The sequence below is a fragment of the Neofelis nebulosa genome, chromosome 4 (genome assembly GCF_028018385.1).
Source record: "Neofelis nebulosa isolate mNeoNeb1 chromosome 4, mNeoNeb1.pri, whole genome shotgun sequence".
In the NCBI taxonomy this organism is placed as follows: Eukaryota; Metazoa; Chordata; class Mammalia; order Carnivora; family Felidae; genus Neofelis; species Neofelis nebulosa.
Genome location: NC_080785.1, coordinates 97,875,353 through 97,896,635, shown reverse-complemented (window position 1 = coordinate 97,896,635; position 21,283 = coordinate 97,875,353). Strand labels below are relative to the sequence as shown.

Below are 21,283 nucleotides of genomic sequence, written 5' to 3'. Positions count from 1 at the left end.
ATCAAAGACGTAAGTGAAAGAGATGATCAGTTGTAATTACAAGTCATTAACTTGAATCTTGTTCTGAAATAGCAGAAATGCTACAGATGTATAGCCTGGCTCTTGGTAAAGGTATGCACTGGTTTGCTCCCAGGCGGGCAGGGTGGCGGGGGGGGGGGGGTGGATTTTGGAGCACTTTTCTGCCTCATCTCATGCAGTAGGTTGGTGGAGCGGACTGGCGTATCATTTGATATAAGGGGAAGCCTTATATCAGCCTCCTAGCTTCTGGCCTGGGGCACTTGCAGCCCGCCCCCCTGCTTTGTGTTGCTATCAAACAGATAATGAGGGGATTAGTGCTGGTGCCTGGCATTCATAAATGCCATAGTTTATATAGATCCTTTTTGATATACTCTTTAACCCTCAGAAGACCCTGGCAAGTACGAGGGGCAAGTTTTATTATTTGCCTGTTACCTAAGGCAACTGACAGTCTGATATATTTCAAGTTACCCTGGGTCACACACCGATGAAGGGCTGGAGGCAAGTGTGGGACGTTCGTTTTCTAACCCTTTTTATTACACCGTGCTGCCTTATTATACGACATGGCTGTTGATGTCATTAATCCCCAAACATTAAAAAATAAATTGAAAAAGAAATAACATCTTGCCCCGGTTCCAGCCCCTGGCAGTGATTTTTAAGTGGAGAGGTTTGTGTTATGAGAATTTTTGCTTTCAAAATGCTACACGTACCTCCTGTAAAAGGTTGAATTAAATGATTTTATTTTTGGTAAGTGGCCCATGTAAGTTTATTATTTATTTATTTTGCTTCTTTTTGCTTCAGCTCCTTTGGCTAAATGAAGCACTGCTGTATTTTTATTGCATACCCTGTCATTAAAAGAAATTGAAAAGACGCTTGTTAGTTTTAATATTGCATGGATGGAAATATATCTGGCACTTTTAGGAACAGTTACAATTCCTAATAGTGCATTTTAAGAAGTAGTCTGGTTTTGTTCTTGATTAAAAAAGAGAAAACTTTCTTAAATTTGCCATAATTCGATAATCATCTTTCGTTGGGGAGAAGGTCCCTGCTTAGTGTGTCGCTGATTTTATTGACTCATTCAGCGTTCCTCTGCAGCCTGTGGGAGGGGAGTATGCTCTGGGGGCGGCGTGAAGGGCCTTTCATTTGTTGGTAAATAATCCAAGCGAAGCTGCTTCCAAGCACCAATTTTCCCCCTTTCTCCATAAACCATATGCTTCTTTAACTATTGGACATCTGCCCCCTTCCATAAACTATGTACGGCTTTAACTGTTGGAGCTGTTGTTAATTTGAACACAAACCAAGTACTCAGACTTTTTCTTGCATCCAGGTCTGCAACACAGTCCTACAGAAGACAGTATTAAGTATGCCTTGGCAGAATTGCTAACTATTCAGAACCCAGAAACACTATGGCAAGATAACAGGTCACTTGATTGCAGTCTGAAGTATCTTTTCCTGATAACTTTCACAGGGAGAGGTAGAATAGTTTTCACAATGACCGTAATCTTCCCACATACATATAGAAAAATGGGAAGCAAATCAGTGTTCTAAGGGCTTTGCAGTAGAGACTTTGCAGTAGAGATTTTGCAGGGGTTACTAGTCATTTACAATAGATGGGAGTCATGCCGATTTGGCCACTTACCTGAAGTATGACTCCAAGCGGGTTGCTTAAACTTGCTAAGCCTCAGGATGTTTACCTGAAGAACTAGGGTGATGAGACTGCATACTTGATGGGCCTGTGAACATTCAAAAGGATTAACACAGACGGAGCGCTTGCACACACCCCGGCTTTTAGTAAGTGCTCAGTAAGTGTGAGCACTAGCCATGGTAGTAATGATTGTTTAAAATGCAGTTTCCCCTCTATACCTTTCAGGCGTGGTCTGGTGAAAGCTGAGTTACCAAGTTTGGCAGGGAGGGAGGTTAGGGCATTTGGTGTGGTTTGGGAGGCACTTGTGTATAGATATGGACTAATTTAAATAATCATATAATTTTAAGGGCGCCTGGCTGGCTCAGTCAGTAGAGTGTGTGACTCTTGATCTTAGGGTCGTGAGTTCAAGCCCCACGTTGGGTGTAGAGATTACTTCCATCAATCAATCAATCAGTCTTAAAAAAAATAATCCTATAATTGTAAATAAACAAGTTTATTGAAATCTCCGTACAGCTCAGTGTCAGTGTTAAGAGTTATTTACTAGGTGTACGAAAAGCCTGCCAGGCACTTGGATTTTAAGAGGTGGAATAAATATTTCGAAACAAGACTTCAGGAGCTAAATCTGTGGGATAATTTTTCAATCTGGGTGAACTTAATTTGGACTTCTCTAGAGGTTTATTGTAAAGGTCATACTTATGATAGAAGTAAAAGTAAACAAACCAGCTGTTTCTGCATTTCAAAATGGCAGGAAATATAGAAACATAAAGAAAAAAGTAATCCATAGAGGTATTTTCATGTTGTTTTGGTACATTTCCTTTAAGGGTTTTTTTTTTTTTTTAACTTAGGAATTTTGTGTAGAAATAATTATATATTTCTTTTCCTCCTACGATTCCTTCCTCCAGAAATTTGGAAGCATGGTAGCGGGTGAGTGAATGGGCTCTAGATTCTGTTTTGGCTCTGCCATTGTCTAGCTGTGTTTTCTTGGACATATGTGCCTTAGCTTTTGCACATACACAAATCGCAATCACGCTTACCTCTTAGGACTGGCATAGAGGGCCTCGGAGCAGTTCTTGCCAATCAGTACAGTTCAATTCTGTGTTCGTTAAAATCCTTGCATGCACTGTAGTCAATGACCATACGCCATCAAATAAGATAATGGGCATTTGGTTAATGAGTTTTCCTTATAAATAACACTATGATGAACAGCTTTGAATATAAATCATTGTCTTCTTTGCTAATTTTTTCCTTCAATATATCCTGGAAGTGGAATCACCTGGCCAATTGTGGAAATATTTTAATAGTGTGAGAAAATGAATATTTCTCAGTATTTCTCCTCATACTCAATAATATTGCTCTTACAGTTTTACTGGAATGTTCCCAGTTGTTTTCTGGATGTAAGTTTTGTATCAAAAGGACGAATGTTCCTTTAGGGTAGTACTTCGCCTCCGTTGTGGTCAAATCCAGTATGCTACCTATTTTTATACAGACCATGGGCTGAGAATGGTTTGTTACATTTTAAATGGGACATGTGAAAATGATATGAAATTCACATTTCATGATCCATGAATAAAGTTTTATCGGAACACAGCCATGCTCATTGGTTTAGGTCTTATCTATGGCAGCTTTCATCCTGTAGCAGCAGAGTTGGGTAGTTATGAAGTTTGTAGGTCTATACAAACTTGAATTTTGGACCAAAAGTCAAATTTATTTTTTATTTATCACTGAGTAGGGAGGTCCAGTAGCCAAATATTTAAGTGTGGGCTTTAGTGTTCTCACTCCGTGGGCTTTAGGTTCTGCCTGAGGAGCAGTTGTGTGATCTGGGTAAGTAACCAAGTTTCCCTGTGTCACAGTTTTCTCATCTGGCAAATAACGGTGCCTTTCTAATCAAGTTACAGTGATGACGAAGCAACACAGGCAAGCATCGTCCTTCCAACCTCATAGTAAGAAAATGTTAGCTGTTATTAATTGGTCAGTGGTTAGTAGATTTAAGTTGGCAGGCTTTTGAGAAAAGAGACTGGTAGGAAGAATGAGCGAAAACAAAATTACTTGTATTTTAGAAAGGTAGATGAATTTGGTCTTCAGTTTCCTTAATTGTTCTTACTGGGACTTCTTAAAAAAAATGCATTCCCTTAGTGTTGGGACGTTAGGTTCTCCTGAATGTGCCTAGAAATCTGAAACAGAGGCAAAAGAAAGGTCTGACTTGTGTCCTGGTTCTCAGTCTCACGGGATAGATGGTGTCCACCGTGCCCAGTTGACCAGGGGAGCGGGTACCAAAGCATCCTGTGTTGGCTATGACCGAGAACATGTGCTCTGGAGAGATTAGGTTTTGTGGCCCTTCCTGCTTCACTCCTAAGATGGTATCTGAGCCATTACTTGAAAATGTTATACAAACTTGCCGACTTTTATGGCTCAGTGAAGCAGGCCGGATAGGCAGTCTCCTGCCTTACCTATGGTAAAATTGTAAAGAATCCAAACGCATTTAATTTGCGTTTCTCAAACACACATTTCATAGCTGAGGTCAAAGTGGGTGGTTGCTAGAGGGAGCTTCTGTTGTAGAAACCTGACCCAGCACCACCTGGCCTTGCCCAGAGGCTAAGTCAGCAAAAGTGAGCCCTGCTCCCCTCCCCTAATCTTGTCATAGGGATGGAGCCTCTGGTTCATTTCGGTACAGTAATGATATTCTCTTGATATTTAAATGTGCTCTCCAGGAGGGTCTGATTTCTGCAATGGAGTAAGCATGGTCTTTAAAATTTTATTAAAAATATAATACCGCCATATGCTCAGGCTTTCTCATTATGCAGTCTTCTGAAAACAAAAACCATGCATCATAAACACAGCAGATGAAGCCAGTTAAATTTGTGTTCATTCTTGCAATTTAAAAAATGGTAGAAAGGTTAGGGAATGGGACTTTGATCTTGAGGTGGAGGAGGGGTGCAAACCTGGAAGCCACCATTCCAAAGTGCTGCCAGAATATTCTTGCGTGCCTTTAAAGGAAGAGAAGGCTCTTTTGAGTCCTCCCGCTGAATGGGCTGGGGTGGATCTCCAGAGTGATAGGACCTGTCCCATCAGAGGACACGGCGGGCAGCAGTGACCTGCACGCTCCGGCTTTGGGAACAGGCATTTCGTTGTTTCTGGTAAACAGTTGGTTGTGAGTCTTCTGGAATCCTCACCGTTCACGTCTGTTTGTGCAAAGTGAGAAGGAGAGGCTCTTCATGCTTCTAAAAGATGAAAACCAAGTTCTGAAACACATCTCTAATGCCTAAATGTTCGTGAGACTGTTACTCACAGATAGGCATAAATGCGCTATTAAACGGAAAGAAAAAAAAAATTTTTGGCCCTCCTGAGAATTTATTGTGCTGCCTTTGATGTCACTAATTAACTCACTCTGTGTAAGCAGCGCCCAGCAACTAATAGCAGGCTAATAGAAGAAGCTTCATGACATTTTAGAATCCTTCATTCGAAGAAGGGTCTTCGCAAGCTCATGGAAAATAAGGAAGATCTCCTCCTCCCTTTTACAGGAATGCCTGCAGGGGCCCTCAGGGTTCTGTTTCATCTGTTTTATTTTCTCTTCCCTGGCGTAGGCGGGACTTGGCTCGTGCCTTCTGTCTGGAACTTTCAAAGTTGGTTAGTATTGTTGGGTTTGGGTTTGGATTTAAACGCCCCACCAGGTTGGGTAGCGTTGCCCAGGTCACAGGAACACCTTGCTGTCCTGGTCTCCAATGCCCAGGAGCAAGGATGAGCAGGGTTATAGACCTCGGATTTGTCGGGGGTCAGAGGCACGGAGGAGAGTGAACGGAAGCCCTGTGGGCCACCGGGCATGCCTGGTGAGGCCTCAGACAAGCTGATAGCGTTATCAGCTCGTGATTTTCCAGATGGGCAAGGAGCCCTCATTGTATCGTCTCTGGAGAAGGCAGGAGGCTGCTCGATGGGCATGCGGAGCTCTGGGCTTGGAGCGGTACTAACAGCCATTGCAGGTTTGGTGTTTTAGGTGATCTGAATTCCCATTTTGCCTTCCTTGCCTGCTTTCTTCTGTCCCCGGCTCCCCTTCTAAAGTCGCATGGAACTCTGTGAGCGGAGTAGTGGGGAGGGAGGTGAGAAATCAGCCTTGGGTTGAGCACTGACTTGCTTTTTTGGAGGAGATAGTTCCTGGTGACGGGCTGGTGGGAAGTTGGTTGATCTATTCTAAGTTCTGTTCTTCGGCAGAAGAACTCTAGAAACATTCACACATTAAGATGCCCGTCCTCTGAGGACAGCATTTTCTGCTTTCTCTCCTTTCACCTGGGACATCCTGCTTGATGAAAGCGGGAAGAGAGAGCTACGCCATAATCTTAGGGGGAGGGTTGCCACTGGAATTTCTCCAGAGCTCCAAATCCTGCTGCTGGCCTCGTCTTGCAGGCCCTGCAGTTGGTTTAAAGGGTGCAGACAAAGCGGAGTGCTCTCTCCTGATCCATCTGGGCCACTCCCTCTGTCATCAGTCATTGTCAATGGGAGATGTATGTGTAGCCGCTCAAGGGCCATGTCTGACCCCAAGGGCATTGGAAATGTTCTTAGAGAAGGCATTGTTCGCTTGCTGCCTTTGGAAGCCAAGCTCCAGACATTCTAGGGAGCAGCCCTGGCTGAGACCTAGCTGCAGTCTAGAAGGAAAGAGGCAAGACTGTGCTTCTAAAACCTACGGGAACTTTATTCCTCCTTCGCAGCCCAATTCTGCGATGCTTCTGAATCTCCTCAGCCTCTTCCCTTTTTTGTTTCTGATCTCTCTTTGGTCAAAGTCTTGGAGGAGAATTCCGAAACAGGGAGGTGAGGACTTGGGTCCCTTGGGTCTTTATTCAGAGAACGTCGAAATGTAAATCACCAAAGAAGTAAAGCTGACAAGACGCAACAGACGCGTCATAGGAAAACATGAAATAATGCTCTTTCCAAACACAGCGAGGCGATTTCCTGGGAGGAAAGCAGAAACCTGGGCTCTGCTTCTTGCTCAGAAGGGGAGGGTGGGGCCCCAGGCTGGTGGAAACACTTCACAGGCGGCTGTAGTGCACAAAAGCCATTGGCTGAGCCTCGGTGGGGTGCGAGGGCCGGGCAGAGGGCATGTGTGCGTCTCACGCCTGTGCTGCTGGGATGCCTCATGGTACCCAGGCCCCGAGGTCAGATGACTCACCATTGATTTGTCATTCGGGCCCCCTGGGTGCTTCCCAAGGGTGTGTTACATTCACAAAAACTTACTGGGGGAGTAGCGGAGTTTTGAAAATGTCTATGCACAAAACTGGAATTACTTTCTGTCTTCTTTTGGCGACGGCTGTGGTGGCCGAGGCTAGGAGTGCCTAAAGACTCCAGGTGTCACTCCCAAACCTGTTCACAAATAGACCCCCTGTCCCATTAACAGGGCCGAGTGGCTTCGTTCAGCAGGGCATGGTTGGGACTCTTCTTGTGTCCCTTGCTTGCCTGTTTCTGATCTGGACAGTGGACCCAGCCCCTCGTCCTGCTGCAGTAGGACTGTTCTGGGGACCCCGTGAGATGGCAGAGATTATAGCACTGTGTGGGGGTAAAGGATTATTTCTTGGCTTAAGGAAGGGGGCGATGTTTGCTTGTGAGGGGTCCGACATCGACATTGTCATTTGCATCCTGACCTGGCCTCAGACCTCTGTTTTAATCCATTTGAAGATGACTTTATTATTAATCATTCAGTATGGAAATGGTGAGGTTTCACACACTCAGACCTTCTGAAACATGGAAATACTATTCTCCTGTTAGAAGCCCATTCGGCTAGAAATCTGAGCATCCAGTCTTTTTTTTTTTTTTTTTTTTCCTCCCCTTAACATTTTGTTGCCTCCTCCCCTCACCCCTTCCCCCCACCCCCCTGCCCCCTTCCGCCTTTCCTTTTGGCTCACCGAAACCTGAGTGCCACTTTTCTGGGAAAGCCTGATATTCTGACTTCAGTTTTGTAATTTAATGATGGAGAGTTTCCTTAGTAAACCAAATTTAGAGTCCTAGAATGCTTATCTTATATCCAGACCTTGAACATAAAAGGCATTTTATACCCGCAATTGTTCATTTAATGAGCAATTGCAGAGTGCAGGCCGGTTAAGGGATTGAGCTATATGCACTATTATTGCAAGAAGTATTCCGAAATACCAGAAATAGGACGTAAGCTCTGATCAGGGAGACTGTGAGCACAATTACCTTCTTTTCAAATCCTTCTGTGACACTGCGGGAGGAAAAAGGACTTTGAAACTTGAAAGGAAAGAGCTTGCTTTCAACCTCAAAAGCTAGGAGGAAAGGGCTCTGAAATTTGCTCAGAATTCCCAATTCACCATTAGCCTGTTTCTTCCTTTAGCCTCAAGGCATTCTCCGCTTTTTGAAAAGATGTTAAGAAATTCAGTCACAATAGAGAGCCTAGTTTTGAACATGTTTCACTCGGTCCATTGAGGTCTGGGCTCCAGCCTTTGTGTGGGGTGAATTGAGCTGAGCAGCTAGCTGGTTGGAGACAGGTGAATGAGGAGTCGCTGTGCTGTGCAGTCGCAAATTCTGGCAAAGAAAGAAGCTCCTTTATTTTACAATATGCATTCCGGTACAACCCCGCCAGTGGCAATATGTGGAGTTGAGCCTGTTCTTAAGTCAATACAGAGTACTTGGTTTATAGCAACTCTTGTTAAGTTTGTCTTGTAATTGAAGCTGCTGTTGACCTTGCTTGGGGACCATTTGTAAAACCGTTTATTTAGCATAAACTGAAATAATAAACCCTCCTTCTCTCGGGCTGATTGTGATAGGGTGACATTAGTTTGATTTAATGATTAGCCGCCTGACCCTTCTGCTGGAGAGAGCGGCTTGAATAGAGAGAGTTCACTCGGAAGCACTCAGAAAGAATACTAATGAGCTTGTTAAATTTAGCATGGCTCCAACCACTTTTAATTCCTCTAATGGGAGCGGCACTGCCTGGGAGAGGGCGAGGGAGGCAGGGAGACACCGAGAATGTTCCTAGAGGGTCTGCACACTAGAGAAAGCCCACCAAGAGAAGTTTGCAGAAAGTAGCTAGCCAGAGCCTGGGGTCCGAGTTGTAAGTATTGCCCGTTGTCTTATACTCTGTGTCTTCTCTGTCTTGGGGGAAGAGAGGAGTAATGGTGTTAAAACGGGATTTAAGGGAACAGTTTAAAAATCGATGTTAATTTGAAAAAAAAAAAAAAAGGCAACCACGTGCACCGTGAGCTCTCTTCATCAGCTAATTTTGCCAGGGTTGCAGGAGATGTTTCTGGTTGGTGATGCAGCGCAGGGTTTTATTTTTATACCGGAAGAATTGTCTGAAACTTTTATCCAAGGTCCAGGCCAAAAAGCCGTTGCTTCCTGGGTTGCGAGGAGAAATCGTGCAGGTGTTTGCGAGTAAGTGCACAGGAGCGTGTGTTCGAGTCCAGCTTCTCACCACACGGTTTCGTTAAGGCTTCATTGTCAGTGATCTGAGCGGTGTTTGCAAGGAAGCAACTTTTGAGTTTCCAGCGATCATGGCACTAAGACTCGATGATGTCGGTTGCCTTTGGGTGAGTTTGGAAAAATCTGGGACAGTTTGTAAAATGCGATGCTTGGGCAGCTCTCCATCGGGGGGCAGGAGTTTGTTAACTTGCACTCGAGCGTGGATGTACAGAAGGAAGGAGGTCCAAAGAGGGATTCTGATGACAGTATTTAAAATAGTTTTTTTCTGACACTTTTTAGTGAATTGCATGTTTCCGTGTGACCCCCGAGTTAGCAGCTGTTTGACATAGAGAAGCAGGAACAGCCCCCTGCCTGTGTTTGGCCGTTAAAGTCCATTGGCAGATGCTCCTGGAGCAGTGGGCTGTTGGCTTACATTTTTGCAGCCGACTTCTGCTTGTTGCCATGGTGAACAGTATGTTTCTGTCAATAATTTGGCCTGGCGTAGCCTGTCTGCACTGACTCTCAAACTTTATTGAACAACTCGGCACAACTGAACAAGATTAGACAGTTTCTTCTTTTGGCTTACTGAAGTGGTTGCTAAATTTATAAGAGCAGGCAGGAATATGGCTTGGAAAGTTTCCTTTTCACTGCAGAGAGCGTGCTCTCTAGCCTCAGAGCTGTTTGTATTCTGGAGCGTGTGTACTGTCAGGGTTTGATCTGAGTGCACGTTAGAAGCGAGAAGCAGCTTAGTACACGAGGTAAACTTCAGGAAATAGTTGCCTACTGGAATTTCTTGGCGAGGAGGGGGGGGGTGGGTAAACAGTGTGTTGGCATCGCCTGTCGTAAAAGTGAGTGTGATGAAAGTTTGCACACTCAGAACATTCTTGCCTGCAGTTTACTAAAGCAATGAGTTAAGGTTTCCTGTGTAACTATTTGAACTTTGTTTATTCCTTGTTATAACTTGCGTAGTCACACGTTAGTATCACTCTCATTAAGAAAATAATAAAAGTTTAGTACTTGTGAAAAAAATCACTTAGCTGAAAAGACACCCCATTTCCACTCCTCTCCGCCCCCCAATTGCTTCCTTCTCCCAGGAGACTGGGGGTGGGGCATGGGAGGGCTCTGCTCAGACCAGGCCCAATTATTCAACTGTTTGTGAAGTTGGAATTCAGCAGCTCATCATGAAGGCATGGCTTCTAAGAAACTCACTCTATTACAGGGATGCCGTTCCAAGAGAAGAGAAGAGAAGTTAATTTCTTCTAGGAAGATTAAGTCAAGGGAATCCTGTTTTCAACCTGGAACAGATTAGCGGAGGAGCTTGGTTATTCATTAACCAGAGAATGCTAATTATGTGTCAAGACGGCTCTTGGGGGAGGGCTTTCGGGTTTTCCAAATGAAGATCCATCCTACAGAACTTGCACCTCAGTGCCACGAGTTCACTTCAGGTTGAAATTTGAAATAAAGATTTAATACAGGCGCAAATTAGTGGAAAATATGACGTTGACCATTTGCAGGTTATAGGAATTTTTATAAAACTGACTAAGAGGTTTAATGTTTTTGACACCCTTTTGCAAACCCTGATTCTATAGCCTGCAACTTCACTGCTAATGAAGTATGAGGTTGGAGTGGCACCTACAAGGATTAGTCAGAAGGGAAAATAAAAATGGAGGGTTTTGTGAGTTGGTTTTTTTTTTTTTGGTAGTTTGTTTTTAAATGAACAAAAGCATGGGCTTTGAATTGCTTTTGTAAAGATCGATGTGGGAAAGTGTGGGATTACACTGATTTTTTCCTTCTGTTTAGTAGTTACTTGATAGATTAAACTCATAATCTATTCCATAATTACAAGATTTGGGGGAGAAGATCTGCACAAAACAATGCTTAAGTAATGTTTCACAGTTTCCCTGCAGCAGTCAGCAAATTCACTGTAAAGACCAAAGCATACCTCATTGTCTGTTCTGTTCTGCAAGTCATTTGCTAGGCTGAAACAACAATTGCTTATTTCTTCAAATCCCAGACAGAGGCAGAAGGATTCAAGTTGCTTTGGGTAGTTCAAACCATTAGTCAACACAGAACAGTAGTCGTGACTATAGTCTATATATTCATGCTTGCCCGTGTTTATAGCTGTACTTGCTTCTGAATTTGTACAAACAGCCATGAATCTACTAAAACATACTTTTTCTGTTGTTTAGGGGCTCTCAGCCAGATAGAACTGCTTTATGCAATACTTTGAAGAGAAGTTTATATGTTGGGATAAACCGTGTTCAAAATCTGTCCATCTGAAATGCACAACAGCATTATCGCTCACATACATATATGTGTATTTAAGATCAAGAATGGAAAATCGTTTTCAAATTAGATGTGTAAGCCGTGCGCAAACGGCTTTGCTTCTGTCAGCACGGACCTTCCAGAACACAGTCTGCTGATGAACTGCAGAACTTGTTTGGGAGCTTGTAGTTTAGAATGTGTGTATGATTCTAACAGATGAATTGGCCCATTTGTTGTGGGTTCAGATCACTCATTTGGTTTAGTTTCAGGCGTGGGTTCTTTGATCTGCTCTTATAGAAAAGGTCCTCTAGTCCCATTCCCAGAGAGCCATAATGGGGTCGATGGGAAGGTCCTATGGATCAAAGGGAATGGAAATACTGGAGGCGGGAATATTGAATGTGTGTGGAATTTCAGAAAGCTGTTTCTTAATGTCTGAAGCGGCGTCCGGACCCCCGCAGAACATGTGTCCGTATCCGCACAACTGACGCCTGCCTCACCCACAGAGCCGTCTTGCCCTGAGAATTACAGTCTTGCTCCATTTTCTTCTTGGTTCTCAGCAATGTTCTGTGGGTTGCAGCGAAGTAACTTGCAAAGGGCACTGTAGGTTTCCATGGTTGGCACCTTTATCCCTTTGTAACTAGTGGGTCTTTTGTCCCATTTCAAGCTCCAGTAAACCAGTGGGTTACAGACCTAAAAAGACAAAAACGGGAAAACTTCTGGATCACTGTGGGCCCTCTGATCCTTAGATCACCCAGAGCCTCAGCGGGTGTCTGAGCTGCCCCGATACCTGAGCGGCCCAGCTTCGTCAGACAGTCAGGGGGAAGTTGGACATCACAGCCTCAGGCTGGCAGAGCTTCCAGCTCCACTTGGGACCTGCAGGGATATTGGCAAGTCCCTGATGAAAAGCCTCCCTGGCAGATTTCGGTTGTAAGCTGGCGATGATAATTTGCTGACCCCCTACATCTCAACTTAATAGGCTCATTTCCTGCCACCCCCCCCCCCCCCCCCCCCGTCCTTGGATTTGTATTTTGGACCTTCATTCATAAGCAGTTTTGCCTGGAGACTATCCCATCATGGTGTAGCTTTCAAAGTTGCCAAGAATGAGAAATAGGCTTCTTTTGGGGAGGAGGGAGAGAGAGGGAGACCTAATTGATTACTGTTTTTGAATCACTCCTTCCAGTGGCTCATGGAGCTTTCGTTTTCCTCCTTTCCTTAGAAGATGAAAGTCCTGGGCAGACCTATCACAGAGAGAGAAGAAACGCAGTCACCATGCAGCCACAGAGTGTCCAGGGGCTCGGCAAGATCAGCGAGGAGCCTTCGACATCTAGTGACGAGAGGGCCTCACTGATCAAGAAGGAGATCCATGGGTCCCTGCCGCACCTGGCTGAGCCCTCTGTGCCGTACCGCGGGACTGTGTTTGCCATGGACCCCAGGAATGGTTACATGGAGCCCCACTACCGTAAGTGGTTCCTGTCCCGCGGCCCCCATTCCGGGAGCTGCGGAAGGCCAGGCATGTGCGCGTGCACGCGTGCTTCATGAATTATTGTGCTGGTATTAATTGATATAAATGTTTAATTGACTTTGTTTTCCCCACTTTTCTCCCCCTCTCCTACATCCTGTCCATTCCTCCTTTTAGAGAGAGCCATTTTCTTACATCTCTAAGCAACATCAAGCCTTCAGGAAGGTGTCCATCTGTGGCTAATCCACATGGACCTTTGCTGGGAACGAGAACCAGATTTCTTCCACCCAAGTAGACCCTGCAGGAGGAAAATTGGTTGATGGGGGTAGTTATTAAAGTGCGCTGCATTGGCAGGAGTCTTTAACAACAGCTATTCCCATTTTTAATGATTTTTTGTGTAATTGTTGAGGATGAACAGACCTCTTTTAACAGATCGTTGCTAAATTCCTTAATGCGGAAGGTTTTTTGCTACCTGTTTTGCTTTCCTCTCCAGCCAGCATACCAGAAATGTGCGAAGCTCCTTTTCCAGCACTAATAAAGTTTAAGTAAATCACTAGCACTCAGAACACAAGTGTATGATGGTTTTCTCCAAAGAATGATGTATAAGGGGTGACTTTATTTGTGGCCTGTTTCTAGTTAAAAACAATATAATTTGGTTGTGGAGTAATGAAGTTCACATTGAGGTGCCAAAGCTTACAGCTCTTGATTACAGATTTATCACCTTGCCAGGATACAGACTTGCCATTTAACCTTCCCGGCTCCAATTCCAGATGATCCATTGAGCTCCAGTGAGGGGCACTGGTTTGTGTTTCCCTTTTTCCACATCATTCAGAAATTTTAGTGTTTTAAGGCAAAAGGTCATTAGCCAGATGACTGATTAGTGAGGACAGCTGATTAGTGCTTTTTTTTTTTTTTTTTTTTTCCCTTTTTGCTCAAGAAAGTGCCCAGGATAAAAGCTAATTTCATCCCTTCGTTAGCTGGCTTGCAGCAGAGGGGAATGTTCCCTCATCAGGGTGCAGATCAAAGAGCCCGGAGCAACCTTACGTCTCAGCAACTGCTCCCCCCCCCCCCCCTTTCCCCACCGACCAGATTACATTGTTAGTAAAGACGGAAGGTACATTATTTTTGTAAGTGCAGAGCGAATTATTTTTTAAGTGGTCAGAAGCATAGAGGAAAGGGTCTTATGGATTCTTGTAAGCTTTTGGACAAGGCTACGACTTCTCCGATCAAAAAGTGCTTATTGGTCAAAAATAACAACTTCTCTGATCAAAAAGTGCTCATTGCTGCAGTTGTTTTTACCAGTCTAGAAGTGAGGAGGAGTGGGGCGTGCCTCTTTTTCTTCCTTCATTAAAGTTTATTTCATTGTCTTTCTACTTTCTTTTAGGAGAGTTTGAAACAGTGTTGGCAGGATTTTTCTCTGGGCACAGTCTTGTTTTCTACATTGTATTTTAACGGGTCTCTGTTGGATCTCTGTTTGTGCAGAAAATGGGAGGGAATCCGTATCCTAAATTTTTACTCCCTGAGTGTATTTACTTTTTAGAAAGACTCCAGCCTAGCTTATTAGCCACAAGTTCCCTGCATTGTTTTCATTCTTATGTGTGAACACAAACTTTTCCCGTCTCTTATTTATGTTTTGTTTTCTATTCCAGATGCCCACTAATTAGTGAGGTATTTAATTGGGCAGGACAGCTGACGAATACTTCTCTTCCGGTTGATGGAAGTAGGCAGATGACCGTTAACTTTCTCTCCGTGCCATTTAACTTGCAGCTTGTTCTTGGTTCGTTGGTTCTAACGGTTTGCCTATTGGATCCTCTCCCTCCATTGAGGGATAGGCTCTCTGCACACCTGGGATCTGTGGCACCGTGTTTGTGACCCGCCTCTTGGGCCACCAGTGGGATATTAACTAGCACAGGGCACTGGAGAGCTCTTAGCGGGGCTTGGGACTATTCTGTTTAGAGGACATAGACCAACAGCTTGATGTCTTCAGCTTTCCCCACTGTTTTGTTCAAGTCACTGTTAAAATTGCATGGTGGCTGACAAACTATGTACGTTGCTTCTAACCAACTGGCAAATGCCATTTTGACCCACCATCCCAATGTACTCTCTAAACTGGCCCTAAATAAATGATATCATGACATATATAACATGGTTGGGGGAATCCCAGGGATTACCCAGATCAGATTACCATTTAGGGGATTTCGGCTCAAGGTCCAGCTTTGCCATTTTGTGGCTGTGTAACTTGGCCAGGCGTGTTGACCCCTCGAAAAATCATTTGCTAACTATTTACTTGGCGTTATAATGTGACTGCTGCTCCATGGCGTTTTCCTGACAATTAAGGGACACCATGGAAATACAGTATTTGATAAAATCTCTGGCTCATGATGAGTGCTTCACATGATTATGGCACTTCCCCCCCGGGCGTCCACTTCATTAAAGTTTATGTCATTTTCTTGTTCCACTTCCCCCTGTTCCTTTCCATCATCATCATCATCACTGCCACCATCACCGCCACCATCAGCACCTGTATGTGATTAGTTCAACTCTCCAAACCAAGGTGTTTTTGTTAGTGCTGCAGTCGCGTGTGTTTCTCTGCCTCCCTGAGATCCACAGATCTTCCACAGATCAGAGATCAAGTGGGCCATAAACCTTGGGAAAAAGGTTGGTGTCGGCACTGTGCACGGTGGCCTTCTGAACATAACCTCTCTCCCTGAACCTTAGTGAATTCTCTCTAATCTTTTGCTCTTTTGTAAGTGAAGGAAGTACGGAAACATTTAGATGATTTTGAGAAGTTTTCACCTGTTAAATTCTTGGCAGAAAGTGTTTTATGTAGCAAATACAGACTTATCTGGAAAACATGACAGGTGCAGAATTATTCAAATGAAGTCTTCTATTTTTATTTATTTAAACCAAATTTTTTTAACGTTTTATTTATTTTTGAGATAGGGAGAGACAGAGCATGAACAGGGGAGGGTCAGAGAGAGGGAGACACAAAATCTGAAACAGGCTCCAGGCTCTGAGCTGTCAGCACAGAGCCCTATGCGGGGCTCGAACTCACGGACTGTGAGATCATGACCTGAGCCGAAGTCGGCCGCTTAACCGACTGAGCTACCCAGGCGCCCCAAACGAAGTCTTTTAAAGATGTCCTCAACTAGGCCTCAAGGAGTTAGATAGGATGTAACTGTAGTTTGTCTCGAACCCTGTTGGGTCATTTAATCTTCTCGCAGTATAATGAGTATTTTTTTAGTACTTTATAATAAAATCCATCCCCCTGATCTGGATTTAATTATCCAGGTAAAGCTAATGAATGACCAATGTGATGCTGAAGTCACATCTTCAAGACTTTTTAGGGTGTGAGCAAAGCACCGTCTTTTTAAAATGAGACCTGGAAATTCAGTCCCATTTCTTTACCTGTCCGTACTGCAGCCCTGCAGTGGCTCAAGGTTCAGAAACCTCTTTTTAAAGGCCGTTCATTCCCTTTTCTTTTGAGTCATGTGCTGGCTTCACCAGGTTGTTGGGGAGAAAAGAATCCTCAATCCCATGTCGCTGCGCATGGGAACACTCACAGGAATTCCTTCGTTTCTCTGTGGTTGGAAAATGTGGACTTTCCAAGATGGCTAATTTGTGCTTCTATATATACTAACTTTGTATTTCTAACGTGTGGGCAGGCTTCCCGTAAGACCGGAAAAGGGAAAATCGTTTCTTTACCCTCAGAAGGACATCTGTAAAATCTTTATTGCCCAAGACTTTATTATCCTTGGGCATGGAATGTTGCATCTTCGCAAACTGCAGTTTGGCTGGATTCAGAGTATTTTAGGTTTTGTGGGTTTGACTTAAAAAAAAAAAAAAAAAAAAAGGAATACCAGAGAGAGCGGGCACTTCAAACGTTCGCAACATATGTTTGGAATAAAATCCTCACAGGGGGCCCCGGAGGGTATTCTCCCCTGAAGGGTAGTGGCGGAGGGCTTGTATATCAAGGCGAGAAAGTAGACGTTCAAGCTCCGCGGCTCAGGCGTGGGGTGACGCTGCCAGGCGGGTTGCTGCGCGATCACTAGCGCTTTTTCGTCCCGGAGAGCGTGGGAGGGGCCGGGCTTCAGAGCCCTGACCTGCTTGTACCGGAGTCAGGATTAGGACCCCTGTCTCCTTCCTACACTTTCATTTTGCCCCTGCTCCATCCGTAGCCAGGTTATTTCAAACTACCATCACCCCGGCTTGCACTTAACCACCACACACTTCTTTCTCTTAGGAACTTGTGAAGGCAGGTGACGTCATAGTTCAGGCATCCCTGTACCCCGGCCGATGCTTAACTTTTCCTCTCGTCCCTGGGACAGAAAACATGGGTTGCGTTGTCTTCTGTCTTCCTGCGAAGGCTCGTGTGTTCCGACTGTCCCTGCTGGAGTCTTGGTGGGGAGCTTCTCAGATTCACCAGGCATGCCTTGCAGGGCCCCTGCTGGTTCTGTTACGAGGAGGAGAAGGAGGTCCCCTTTTCTAAAATTTCAGGTCCCTTTTACAGTTTTGTGGTTGTGAAGATGCTTTTCTTCTGCCCCCAACTGCTCCCAAGCAGTAATAGTCCCTCACGGAAAATCTGATTCATTCCTGCATACAAATGCTTTGATTGAAAACACACCGCTGGTATTCCTCCTTATGTTTCCCAGCTCGGGTGACAGAACTATTAGTTGCTAATTAGCAAAACCTGAGGAATTTGCTTAAAGAAAAGAAACTGAATTTTTAATTGCTTGCATTTATTTATTTTCCGCAGAAAGCTGATGGGCCGAGCCCACTTGCATTCTTGTGTGCTAAAAAAAAAAAAAATGTAATGTTTTTCTACCTGTCTGTCTTTATATTAGGTGACTTTCTACCCCCCTTAGAAATACATCTTCTAAGTGAGTGGAAGAGAAGATGAGTATTTTACATATTTAATAGGCGCACCTGCTCACATTTCTCTTACTGTTGGAGTGTCATCTGGAGACTGTGAGAGACAAAAATGCCTACGGGGCACAAATGAACAGTTTGGGGTCAACCAGACAGCACAGGCAGTGACAGTTGCCCAAGCACACGGTTCCATTCGCATCTAGTTGATGAACCAATCAGGAATGTTTTAGTGTCTTGGTTTTTCTTCTCTTTCCTTTTCTTTCCTTTTCTTTTCTTTTCTTTTCTCTTTTTTTTTTTTTTTTTAGTTGGAAATTACACTGTTTAGTCAGAAGGACTGATGTCACGTGATACTTTGGGGGCTTTGCTAGGTACGTTGCTTCCTCCACTGATACTCTTGAGCTGTAGGGGGATCTAGAGTGGGGAGGTGCAGACAATCTATGAACCTTTGCAGAACTCGTATTTGTGAGCTTAAGAATAGCTCCATGATTGGGGCGCGCCTGGGTGGCTCAGTCAGTCAAGTGACCGACTTCAGCTCAGGTCATGATCTCGCAGTTCGTGGGTTTGAGCCCCACGTTGGGCTCTATGCTGACAGCTCAGAGCCTGGAGCCTGCTTGGGATTCTGTGTCCCCCTCTTTCTCTGTCCCACCCCTGATTGTGCTCTCTCTGTCTCAAAAATAAACAAGCATTAAAAAAAAATTGAAAAAAGAATAGCTCTGTGATTATTCTTGGCTTTCTATTAGAAATTCAGTGTAACTTTCCAGGTTTTCTTTCAGTAGTCCAGAGGTAACGTTTAAGGATTGGAAACTGTGAGCCACTTCCATAGATTTTTAAAGAGCTGTTGCAGGGTAGCTCTGCCTTAAGTGGTGGAAGTCTAGGGATGATTCCTAGGGTTCCAGATTGATGCTTGCCAGTGAATCTTGACTACTCTTGTAGCTGATATGACTGTGATTCTACATATCAGTCTTGGGAGGTAGCCCACAAAACTGGGAACCAGCAGTGAGAAAAGCATGTAGCGTTTAGAAAAATACATTTGGCTTTATTCGTTGAATTTTGGGGTGCATTTATTGGAGGGGACCAGGGAGAAGCTTGAAGGCCATTCAGAAGGACAGACACAAAAGGCTAAGGGAGACCCTGTTCTAGGGAAAATCAGTTGGTCTTCGGTCGCACCCTGGCACAGACCCCTCTTCCATGGCGGCCACCAGAGGCCTCCAGGTCAGGCTCCCTGGCCACCACCTCGGCCACCCCGCTCACACCCTTGTTCCTCTTGGTGTCACTCTGTGCTTTCCTCCTGTCTTCAAGTTCTACTTGTTCTTCAGGGCCTATCTAGAGGCCACTTCCTTTGAAAGGCTTTTTTAAGTTCCATTTCACAGAGATATTTCCCTTCCCTGACACCAAGTAGACCTATAATTCTCACCTCAGCACCTCACGGCTGTGTTCTGTGTTGTCCGTGTATGTTGGTCTTTAGAATGATGGGGTGGGTCGTCCAGGGATGGTCCCTCGTTCTTACAGCCACCAGAATTCCTGGGGCAGGGCTGAGAGGACTCCTCGGTGCCTCCGCAGGACAAAGAAGGGTGAGCCTTTCTGTTACCTGACCCGAGTCACAGCCCAGGTGAAGTTTGTCCCAAGCTTGCCACTCTGAAGTGGCCATTCGGCAACCTGAAGAGACTGATGCTTCGGCCTCTATTTTATTTTTAGTTCCTCTGTGTCACCTCTGATCCAAGCATAGTCACCCAGTCCTTTCTGAAAGTGGGCATTTATGCACACTCAGAGAATGTGTAAATTTCAAAACCAGCAAAAATATTTGTCTCCATGTACATACGGCAGATGTAAGCCTGCTAGGACTCTCACAGGAGGTGGATTGTGGTCCTTTGGAAGAAGTTGGCTGTTTGCTTACAGACTTGGATGAGGATCCTCTCTTCAGAACCGTGAGGTCAGCACGGGAGATCCGCCTGTCCTGAGTGTTTGATGCCCGTCCGAAATCAAACAGGTGTAGGAATTTTTTTCTGTCGGTAAGGCGATCATGGTATTTGTGTCCCCTCTTCCAGATTTTACCGATTTGTTTTCCTTTCAATAATCTCTAGGCAGTTCATGATTTCAGTAACATCTTTCCAACTTGTTAGTGTCCAAATATGCATGTAATCCATGTTAACAGGAGCCTCTGTCTACGAATCGGTTTGGGATTATAAACTCAGTCGTTTAAATATTCCATGTAATTATTTTCCTTCCCTAATTTGGCACCCACCCAATGCAGGCAGCACTTTTTTTTAGTTGCTTTATAGTTCTTTCCGTCCATCCCTCCCCCCAGCCTTTCTTCGAGTACAGCCTGAGAAACACAGGAACTCTTACCATTTCTCAGCCATCTGTGAACAGCTTTCTGTCCCATTTTCTAATGGAGGCAACATTACCCTTGGTCCCTCCTCCTTTTTCTTGTATAATTAAAGAATGTTACCTTTGATGTCTCTTGGAAGTTGTATCTCCTGTCCTGCTTCAGCTTTCTTGATCTTGTACCTATAAATTTGTGCGGTATCTTCATACTTCTTAGTGAAAGGGCTGGAGTTTTCTCTCTTTGTGCCTTTTACACTTTGATTTAATGTAGGGTAACTGATCTGGCAGTTTATTGCTCCGTCCTTCCTCTGTTCTGCTAGAGTTTGGATTCTTACAGTCCTCTTTGAAAAGTATCCAACTTCCTCAAATTGTTTAGCTTTTACATTTTGGTCTTTACGTCGGGTCTCTCCTAAAATGAATTGTTCTTCTCTTCCTAATGTCTTCCCTTCCTTTTTGGGGGTCCAGGGGAACATTTTTGATTCATTCAGCTGTTGGTATCTTTTGTTCATCTGTTAGTCATTTGTTATTTCAGCGTGTGCTTACTAGTGGCGTCCTAAGGGATGAACAAAGGACTAGTGGCGTTAGAAAGGATGAACAAAGTTGCTGCTCCCATGGACCTTCAGGCTGGTGGGACATGGAAATGAGTAGATAAGCTCATACAAAAAAACCAACACAAAGAATGTGTCAGAAAGGCAGATGCAGGGTCCTCTGGGAGCGGGTAACAACATACCTGACCCAGACCTGAGGAGGGCTTCCTGGAGGAAGGGACATCTGAACTAATCCCTGTGGCAAAAAGGTAGAGAAGATCCTTTGCAAAGGAAATCCTGACCCCTGTGAGGACCTAGGGGGAGGATGGCTGGAGGGCGGAGCTCAGGGAAGGGAGTGGTAGCAGACGGGCTCCTGGGGGGAGCACCTCTGCATGATCCCCGGGGTGATCTCACCCCAGGACATGTTGTGTTTCATGGCTCTTGGGTATTTCAGCAGATCTTTGGATAACTGTGTTTCCCATTGCTAACCCAGAGTTTCTTTGTCTCTGAGAGTTTAATTCAGCTCCTCGCTGGGATTTGCAGGCTCAGGATTCCTGTCTGACAACCACCCTCCCGACTTCTGGCTGCGGCCCTTTCTTTCATTGGCCATCAAGCACGTGCTGCCCCCCTGGGTGATGTGGCCTGTCTTCCTCTGAAGACAACAAAATACTTTTTCTCAGACTCTGAGCTCTTCTGTGTTGGGTAACCCAGATAGCCACAATAGCTTTCTTTCTATTTTTAAGTTTATTTATTTATTTTGAGAGAGAGCGAGTGAGCATG

The 21,283-nt window shown here is 44.6% G+C and overlaps 1 protein-coding gene across 4 annotated transcripts in view; it reads left to right on the top strand.

The window, feature by feature from the left end:
- GLI3 (GLI family zinc finger 3) overlaps positions 1-21,283 on the top strand; it is a 281,330-nt gene that overhangs the window by 76,644 nt on the left and 183,403 nt on the right. For 3 of the 4 annotated variants that reach the window (XM_058725475.1, XM_058725474.1, XM_058725476.1), the window contains one exon: positions 12,540-12,782. In XM_058725475.1, coding sequence (XP_058581458.1) covers positions 12,540-12,782 — 243 coding nt within the window. Of the gene's footprint in view, positions 1-8,547; positions 8,712-12,539; positions 12,783-21,283 lie in introns of those variants that run through there. The other variant, XM_058725477.1, reaches the window with a different exon arrangement.